Genomic DNA, 10177 nt, shown 5'->3' with positions numbered 1-10177 from the left:
CAAAAACTACGGGATCTAACTAAAATTTTCAAAGATTCAAAATTTTGGAACATGATAACAAATTTTAACTTTTTTTTAGACGGTAAAATTAAAACTTTTAAATTTTTAAAGGATCGAGTTTTTTTTATATATAATTTTGTGGGAGTCAGTGTGCCTCTGGTCTGTTGCAGTCTGTTATTGTATCTACTCTTTGTCAATACAGATATAATATTTAAAAAATATTATATACATTTTACTATATAATAATCTATTTATTCTCGTATCTCTTATTACTTTATTTTTTTATTTTACATTAAAAAAGCACAACCTATTAAACATAGTAATGAATACTTGTGTCTAAAGCAGTGCAACTCCGTGACATTCAATTATTATAGAAAAGTGGTAGTGATAAAACTCAGAGATGAACTCAAACGTAAAATGTTGTTTAGATTGCTAGCTCATCATATGACTGTGTGGATCAATAAGTGCTGCAATGGCTGTTTCGATCTGCATCTTTAATCCTTCTTTCTCCCTTTCATCAGCCTGCATTTATCATATCACATCAGCATATATATATATATATATATATATATATCTATTTCAACCCTACCTAAATACTATTAATTCTGATTTTAATCAGAATTAGTTTAAATAGGAACGTAAATGAATCGAGTTTGAACGAAAAAAATTGTGTTGGTGTCTGTTTATTTATTTTTAGAGTGTTCATATTTGATTTGTGTTAATGAAAGTTTTTAATATCTTGTTCTTATTCATTTATTTATTTTTGAAAGAATTCGTGTTCAGTTTGTTTAACATTCTAAGTATGTTCGTTTAACGTTCATTTGATGCTCACAACCAACTCTCTATTTTTACCTTTTATTTGCAAACCGAAGAAAGATGATAAACTTATGCCACTAGTCCTTAAGCTCCTTAGGCTTCACAATTTGAACTTCAAAGTTTACGCTATATTCAATTTAGCCCCCACATTCACTAATATTTAAAATATAAAAAATAAAAAGAAAAGTCGGATAAACAAGCGTATAAATGAGTCAATAAATAAGCTTGTTCGTGAATATAAATGAATCGATGTTTGTTCGTGTTCCTTTGTTTGTTAAATGAATATAAAAGTTTTGTTCATACTCGTTTATTTAACTTAATAAATGAACATAAAGAAACGTTATATTAAATGAACATCATAAGAACGATTCACGAACAGTTAAGTCTATGTATATATATACACAAACTAAAGTGTAGTTACCTCAATAGTGAGAGTGTTCAACAGTGTCCCTGCAGGGAGAGCAGTGATGTTTGCTGTAATAATTTTGAGGTTGAGTGATTCAAAAAGTTGACAGAGTTTAACAATGGTTCCCGTCCTTTTAGTGCACGTTATGCTGACCAGCAAAGTGTTGTCTCCCATGGGCATCACTGTATGCTGCAAAAGTTTTAGAACAAAGTTAAAGAAACGAAAGAGAAGATTCGATTTAATCAATGAAATTAGGTAGAGAGAGAAAGATTAGTGTTTGACTTGAAGAAGTTGAATCGGAGAAGATGATGAATTGAAAACGTCGGTGTTGTGGGATCCTAGTAGCGGAGGCAGACGCGGCTGCTCCTCCGTGTCTGGATTATTGTTGTTCTCCATCTTCATGATCTCGATTTGGGTTTTGGCAAGCTGTTCCTGCAGCTGCAGTTGCTGGATGTAGTTGATGGCATCCTTGATTACGGAAGCTTTGTCCAACTAAATATAGAAAAGAGGCAAGTGATTGTTACGGTCTTACTCTTAGGGTGAGCATTAAAAAAAATTCGAATTAGCCGAGTTGATGAATCATATTTTATAAATTAAATTTTATTTTAAAAAATATTTCGATACGTAACTACGCTAGGAATATTAAAATAATATAGAGTAGGTTGCCTTGGTGATATTTGGAACAACTGATCTGAGAGACAAAAGGCGTTGCTGAAGCTGCTTCCGCCGGTTTCTTTCGGAGACGAGGTTCTTAGAGGCGGAAGAGGAGGCGGCTCCGTCGGGAGAACTGGAATCATAGTCCCAACTGCATGCATGCAAAGCAAAGAAATCAATTTCCCTTTTGCTCGCCAAAAACAAAAGGTGTAGGTTTAGAAGGTACCTAAGTTGTTGGTTTTCAAGGGAGTATACAGTTCCCAAATGATTAGTGAAATCACCAGCATTCTCGATATTCTCCATCCAAAGCAATTTACTTGAAATAAAGAATGAAAACCAATATTGTATTATATATGGTGGAACCATCAGAGATGTGAAAGGAGTACGTAGAACCAGGTTTGAACAAAAACATGTGGAGCAGAGCATGGCCATGCACATTTAGTCGCTGGTCTTCCCCCCTCATGCCTCACGCATCCTATCAATGTCCCTACAAAAACATGTAACACGACTTTATCTTCAACCTTTTCACATTTATTTAGACTGAAAAACTTGCTTCACACCCAATTAGGACCATTTTGTCATATTCATCCCATGGACTTATTACTAACCATTTCTTATGGATTACGAATAGCAAATGGGAAGGGACGACCTTAGTGCTGTATTGTTGTTTCTTGTATAATATAATATATGCCGCTGTCTACACGTGAGTATTCGATTGAATGGAGTCGAGTCAAAAACTTTTAAGTCATTTTAATTGATAACTCTTATTTTATAACTCAAATTTGATTTGAATTTTTTTTGGGTTGACATAAGTTTATGAAATTTGAGACGAATTATTCAAGTTTATGCTAAATTTAATTATAAACATTTCTACTATTTTAATACTATTTGATCTAATTTAAACAGTTTTCTATAAACATATATATTATTTTTTTCATATAATATACATATATCATGTAGAGTCAAATAACTCGACTCAAACTTAAAAATTAATCGACTAATTACTAAAAATTTTGAGTTATTTGAGTTTTATTTCAAAACTCAACTCGAGTTTAAAATTTTTTGGAGTCGAAAATTTTCGAGTTAAATTAAATAAAAAATCAGATTTTCGAGCTGAGTGAAATTTTATTTACTCTTACCGTCGTCAATTAAAATATAACACCCAAGGAACACATTTATGAAATTAATTATAACATTAATTAATACAAGAGTTAAATTAAGGTCGGGTTGGATTGGGAATGTGAAAGTGGTCGGTTTATGGTAGAAACGGCCGGAGCTATAGTGTCCAGATATGCTGATGAAGATGAGGAGAAGAAGATAAAAATATATAATTAGAAAATTTAAGTAGTCCCTAGGAAAATTAGGTTTCAAGCAAACGACGTCATTTTGGGTCTTTTGAGCATTAAAACAGTAACACCAAAACGACATCATTTAGATAAGACAACCACGTCAGTAACGTCACGGCATACTGTTGTCATGTCATCATTCCATTAAACCATTAAACCTTAGTGACATAATTACACTTAAAAGTAAACGTTAATATAAAATTGATAAAATTAAAATATTAGTGGTATAAACGAATCAATACTAAAAGGTTGGTGATATTTAAAGTAGTTAACCCATAAAACTTTAAAATGAATCACATCACACTACAAATCATGATATTGTACATGGGGATGGGCATGGATAGGATGGGGCGGATTTTTTATCCATCGATCAGATCTGAAAATTATAAATTTTTATTCAATCCGAACCTAACCCGATCCGACCTGGTTTTTTGACATAAAATTCGAACCAATTCGACCAAAAAATATATTTATTAAAAAATATTATTTTTATTCAATAAAATAGGAATTTAATTAAAATAAAATAATATATAGATGGGGTATTATTGCAATTATCCCTATTTATATAACGTACAATTATAATTTTTTCAGATCGGATCGAATCATATATTTTTTACTATAAACCAGATCCGACCCGAACATAACCTTACAAAAACTTAATCTAACCCGAACCCAAAAACTTAAAAAAAAAATCGACTAACCAGGTCAGATCAAGTCAAAACTCGTCTGTTTGGGTCCATACCCATCCTTAATATTTGCATAACACTCCATTTAACTAGAGAGGGGCATAATATTCCCTTCCACCACACCACATCAATCAAGATGGTTTCTATTTTAAAACTATCTACAAAGCCCTATAACATAACCTAATCGTGGGATTAATAAAAAATAAATAAAAACCCTAATCGTTGGATAATTATATGATCGTCGAATACTCAAAATATCTAACAATAGGATAATTATATGATCATCGAATACTCAAAATATATAACAAAGTACCCAACAAAAGCAAACCAGAAAATAAACCATACCCCATACTTCTACAAAAGAATTAATCAGTAACTTTTTGCCTAAACCGAAACAAATAAATTACACATCATTAATTTAATCACCTCCTTCTCACCGTCTAAACAAACCCTCTTTTTTTGTTGTGCTTGTGCGTCAAAAATTTGACCTTAAAATAGTTTCATTAGTTGCGCATCAACGAATGTGACCTTAAAAATTACAAATTGAAACATTAAACAGACAAAATATTTAGAACACCTAAAATGAAGAAGATATAGATTAACCAATCATTTTTATAATTAAATTTAGTATAAATTATATAAATTTTAATATGTTAATTTATTTTGTTCTGAGACATCCATATATACTTCCTCGCATCATATATTCATGTAATCTTATCACAATCAAGATTATCAAACTATATATATATAGTATAAGGTAATATGAATTAAGGATTAAAATACAAAGAAATTTCTTGAAAACTATGGATCAAAAACTAACTGGGAATTATAAATAAAACATGACTGAGCAAATATCTATATGGAATTGTTCTATGATCGACACTAACCACAATACGAAACCAAGTGTAAAAGGCATATAAAGAATATATCATACACAGTTCAAAAGCAAGCCTAAAGGTATTGTTTTAGTTAGCAGCCAAATCTTCATACTGCCATGGGTTGAATTCAGTGGACTTAACGTCAATCTCCTCACTGCTACTCGAGCCACCTACCGCAAGCCCGGTGTTTGTCATACTTGCCATTGTATCGATAAACTTCCAACTCACCCCAAGGTGTAGCAGCGACTTCGTTGGTAAAGTCGAACCATTTGGGTGTAAATTTATGGCCCTTTTCCTCTCTGTTTTTCTTTTCAGCTCTCTGTCTTTCCTCCAAACTGCACAACAAAAAGAAAGCTTATAAAACATCATAATATCATGTGAATTGACATGATCATATCATAGAGTGAAAAGTTGATAAAATGAAAGTTGTTCAGAATGAAAGACAATACCATAACCTGTTCCACCTCTATCAAACAAAGTTTATACAATCAGCAGAATATATGTGATATGCATACAGGTATAGGCAGATTCTAAAATCTAATTCGAGGGGGAGAGAAAATACCTGCCCTTTTCAAAACCTGCCTTAGAGAGGTCACCCTGCTCTAGTGCATATCTATCAGGACGTAGACGAGAATCAGATGCTAATAGCTTCTTGGGAGCTGTATCAAAGCTGTTAACCTTATGCGCAAAATTTGTGTACTGAAATTTATCATTTTTCGGAACATCAGCAAGTCTCCACGACTGCATAACAGCAACAGAATAATGACAAGTAGATCAGTATCAGAGACATAATCTTTTTTCTCCCTTTTGTATTTGTTAAAGCATTACATATTATTACCACAGCCCACAGGTAAGTATATATCAGTCCTCAACCGCTTTGATTTTGAAATCAAAATACTCATCATGCAATAGAGAAAATGTTTATGTTAATAAAACTTTAAGAATCACATATAAATTGCTACTGAACCAGGCACCACGGTTCTCTCAATCATAGTTCGAAGCAGCACTATTTATTTAGCATTTGGGAAGCTACTGGGAAAGGTATAATACTTGGAGAATAAGTGTGGTTTCACCGTTCTGACTGCAAATCTTGTTTCAAAATTCGAAGTTAATCACTAGGGGGAAACACACAGCTTGTAATCTGCTTTCTGATTTAGAATCACATGTTAAAAACATCATTATTCATTTTTCTATTTCTTTTTCTTTTTCTTTTCGCAGGAAATACAAAAATTCCAGAATACAAGCATCAAGAAAACTCTAGGAGTGTTTTTGGAAGGAAAAAAAATGAAAACAACTCAGAGATGCTGTAAAAGGCTAACCTCCTTTAGTTCAGTGCCTGGAAGTGGTTCCCCTTCACTATCACAAGGTTGATAACTTATTGACTCGTTCCATTTCCCAGTCATCAAAATCTTTGGCTCCTCAGCAGAATTATATACATATCCATCAATTTCATACCGGCCGGCCCTGTGAACAACCAAGACCTAATGTTAAATTGCACAGTGGAACCCTTTAAAATCTTGACGAGCATTCTTTTTTGTGTCTCTCCAAACAATACAGAGAGGAAAAAACTTGGAAGTTGGAGCCTACATGCAGGTGAATAGTGATTTCTTAGAATAAAACTAAAACCATACCCAAACCAACCACACGGTTGAAAATATAGCACAGCTTTGTCGCCTGTTGTCAAGTTTGTCATGATCATCTCCCCGGGTGAGTCAACCCAAGTTCGTCCAAAAATTAAATTGTTAACTTTCGTTGGAGGAGGCACCAAATTAAAAACTGCACCATCTCTTTTGAGGGTCACACGATTCCTGCACACAATTATTTTAGAATCTATGCATCAATACCAACCCTAAACCTTAAAAACATGCTGAAGTTTACTTTCATCGATATCAAACACCATGAAAGGATAACCCAAACAAGTTCAATTTTATAAGATGAGAGGCATCCTATAAGATGATGGTTCCAAAGAAGATTAGGCGGGGAAACAGAAAAAAATCAAGCTTATGAATGATAGCCACACAGTCTCTGACAGATCAGAATGCATATAAACAAGTTCTTCCCTCCACATTGCAGTGTTCTTGTATTGAGGGCATATGTAATTTAAAGGGAAAAAACAAAAAGTCAATGCTAAATGCACAGCAACTCAAGTATTCAAAATTTGTTGAACTTTTCAACTATATTCAACTCAAATACAGGCCGAAAATTCTCCAGCAAAAATAAACCGAACTGCAAGAAGAGACCTTTACATTACATTAAAAATTAGAAATTATTGTAACCTCCACAAACTCCAAGATTAAGGCTGCTTCTATTAGCTTATAAAACAAGCTAATAATTTATATATTATTTTACATGATGAAATTGAAAAATTAAAACAAGAAGTACGAGTAGGCCCTAAAAAGTAAAGGGAGCATGTTTTACCTTCCAAGAGGATATACATCAATTGAATTTCCCAAAAACTTGGTTTTCACTTTAGATGAAATATCATAAATGAAATGCTCATTTTCAGCATGACCGGCACTCATTGGGGGGTGATGACTAACCTGAAAGGGAAAAATGTAAAATAAATACCTTAAATAGAAGCCATATATAGAAATTATGCGGAAAAAAGTTCTAGAAATAAGAGCCCAAAGCATTAAAATGGGAAAAAATGAAAGCCAAAATCAGGTCTAAAAGACCCACCTGTTCAGCTAGAAAAGTAATGCCACCATGATTAACCATTTCATAAGTCTCCCCAAGTATGGGATTGAATGGTTTCCAGGTACGTTGAAAGGCATAATAGACAGATATAGCCCATGAAGCTGCAATTAGCTACCATTAGTCACGTATTTAAACTTAGAGAGAAATAAAAGTTAGAAGAAACCTTACTAGTGTACACTAATCGCATGTAAGGATCTTCACATTCATCAGCCAGATCTAGCAGGTATGAATACTCCATTATCTGTCACAGAACGAAATTGATAAATGATAAATCCCACTGACAGAAAAGAACCAAATACAACAAACAACTTTAAAGTAATGGTTGTATATGAAAACACAAACCTCAGCCATTTTCTGCAACATTGACATTGGCTCAAAAATAAGAACTGGAAGTGTCACCATTGATGTAACATCAGACCCTATATACTTTTGCATCATTTTCCAGTAACCGTCCCTTTCCTGATCAAAAGAAAGAAGAGTTGTAAATGCCCATACAAGTTAATAAAATGCATGGTCATCATATCAAGCCAATTTAAGCAATCAGTCACATAATTCTATCATTTAAGAAAACAAAGCAAGCATTAAGCATGCTAGTCATTGGACAAACTTAGCTTTCTTTTAATATGCATTGCATGCTTGATGGGCAACATTCAAATATCTCTTATTTTCCAACAAAATCAGATGGAGCATGTTAACCTAAGCACAACATAAAAGATGGACAATCTAAAGATACTTGTCATTACAATATAACCCTGACAAGCGCTAATGATAAGAATGCAACTTAAGTCACAAGTGCCTTTGCAGAAAGATTTTCCAAATTGAAGCATCATTATTCAACAGCATATGATAGAAATTGGCACGAAACTAAGTGTTTTTCTTCCTTATTTGCTCCAATAAAGACGAAGACTCCAAAAAGTAAGCATTACCTCCTGTTTCCACCTTCCCCTCCTTGCTTCTTCTTCGGCATCTTCAGTTCCCCCTTCTGGATTAACAACTTCAAGCCCTTCATATCCCAATAAACTGTTCAAACAGGGAAAAAAACCGTGAATCCTAAATGAGCTTAAAAAAGCCCTTATTCAAAATATCCAAATAGTTCATTTTAGCTAAAACCTCTAATAAGCTACAAACAAAATCACAGATCTGATGCAGCGAATTCCTTTTAAACAAAATGCAACCAATAATAACTTCGAAATTGAACTAAAAGATATTTCCAGCGGGAGATCGAATCAATCAAGTCAAATTCAAAAAATAAAATAAATAAAAATAAAAATGAGAAGATGGATCTTAATACCCGTTGACTGATTTAGTCATGGCGCTACCAAAACTAGATATACTGCTAGCGATGGACGCAAAGAAACCACCGGTTTGCTTGGGATCATTGGGCGCCATCTCTAGAGTATTTTTTTCTTTTTTGTTAATTATCGAAGGAAAGTGGAAAGACAAGAAGAAGAGAATAAGAGAGGTTTTTTTAAAAAAAGAGAGGAATTTTAAATCTGTTAATTTGGGGAATATATGTTACTATTAGAATGATGATGGAAATTGGAAACAGCGAAGATGCTAGTTGGCGCCGCGGTTCTTTGGTTTAAAGGGAATATTATTAGAGATGTTGTCGGCCACGCGTTTGATTTGGAGAATGAGTCGAAATCCAACCGAGTCGGCCTTCCAAGGAGTTGTCTGAGGAAGGTGCGAACCCAGTGCAGTGCACCTGGGTTCCTTAGCCGGCAAGGCTAGACCGGTTTGTGGCGTTTTCTGTGGGGATCTTCCCTTTGCCACGTTATAAAATACCAACACTCATATTATCGATACTTAATAAAATGAATTTGAACGAATAAAATTATATTGATTTGTTTATTTTTAAAAGTGGTTATATTTTGTTTGTTTAAATTTTTAATATGGTTTTATGTTCCCTTATTTATCTTTTATTGTATTTTGTTTCATTCTTTTAACGTTGGTGAACATATTTTTTTTTATGTTTACGAATATATTTGTTTAGTATTTGGGAGTATCAACATATTTATTTTATAAAATAAAAAATGTTAAAATTATATCATTAGTGTTTAATCTTTTTAAGTTTCATAATTTAAACTTCAATTTTATCATTAGCTCAGATGAATATGAATAATCACCTACGTCAAAACCATCGAAGAATCCAAGCCGTGGAGGGAAGAAGCCAGATTCGAAGGAGGAAGGATTTTTCCATTTTTTCGATAACGTCAGCAAGAGGGTGCATCACAATGCTCTGAAGGAAGTTTTTTGAATGTAAGATGAAGTGATTGATGTTTTTATTGCTTACCATAATCACAAAAGAAGATCTAAGATGACTACTTTTGCATTTGTTCATTTTAAAAATCTTGAGGAGGCAAAGATGGTGTATTTACTGAAAATCATCTTTTTTTATTTACGTGTCAGATATTGTTAGAAACAATATTACCGATTTAACACCCTTTACAAAAATTTATTTAATTTTCAACCGTTCACACTCCCTCAATTAATGATATCCATCCGCCCAAACCCCATCCCACAACCTATAAATATCCCCTCTCAACTATTTCCACCTCTCAAATCCTCTTAAATCCTCTCAAACCATATCAAAAACCAAACCCTTTTTAAAGCTAAACTCCGATCAAATTTTATTTAGAAGATAATATATTATATTATATTCTACTAAATTAATATTTTAGTATTTTATTAAAT

The 10177-nt window shown here is 33.0% G+C and overlaps 1 protein-coding gene and 1 pseudogene across 1 annotated transcript; both read right to left on the bottom strand.

The window, feature by feature from the left end:
• Positions 1 to 392: 392 nt before the first annotated feature.
• LOC120124037 (transcription factor bHLH35-like) lies at positions 393 to 2179 on the bottom strand. The gene is made up of 5 exons (XM_039142801.1): positions 2103 to 2179; positions 1889 to 2027; positions 1505 to 1714; positions 1238 to 1411; positions 393 to 522 (listed from the first exon to the last, which is right to left on the bottom strand). Exons 1-5 carry the CDS (start codon positions 2177 to 2179, stop codon positions 433 to 435), a joined length of 690 nt encoding a protein of 229 aa, XP_038998732.1. The 3' UTR covers positions 393 to 432.
• Positions 2180 to 4698: 2519 nt separating this feature from the next.
• LOC120123989 lies at positions 4699 to 8944 on the bottom strand (annotated as a pseudogene).
• Between the last annotated feature and the right edge of the window lie 1233 nt (positions 8945 to 10177).

Source organism: Hibiscus syriacus, unplaced genomic scaffold (genome assembly GCF_006381635.1).
Source record: "Hibiscus syriacus cultivar Baekdansim isolate YM2019G1 unplaced genomic scaffold, ASM638163v2 tig00110410_pilon, whole genome shotgun sequence".
Classification (NCBI taxonomy): Eukaryota; Viridiplantae; Streptophyta; class Magnoliopsida; order Malvales; family Malvaceae; genus Hibiscus; species Hibiscus syriacus.
Note: the sequence above shows the minus strand (reverse complement) of the source record. Positions and strands in the feature narration are given on the sequence as shown.

What these genes read in the sequence shown, in the direction of transcription:
- LOC120124037 (XM_039142801.1), bottom strand. Translation starts at nt 2,179, where the DNA reads ATGGAGAATATCGAGAATGCTGGTGATTTCACTAATCATTTGGGAACT. An exon ending in CTTGAAAACCAACAACTTAG is followed by an intron (nt 2,028 to 2,102) that starts GTACCTTCTAAA and finishes GCATGCATGCAG; the next exon opens with TTGGGACTATGATTCCAGTT. An exon ending in TGAACACTCTCACTATTGAG is followed by an intron (nt 523 to 1,237) that starts GTAACTACACTT and finishes TGATAAATGCAG; the next exon opens with GCTGATGAAAGGGAGAAAGA.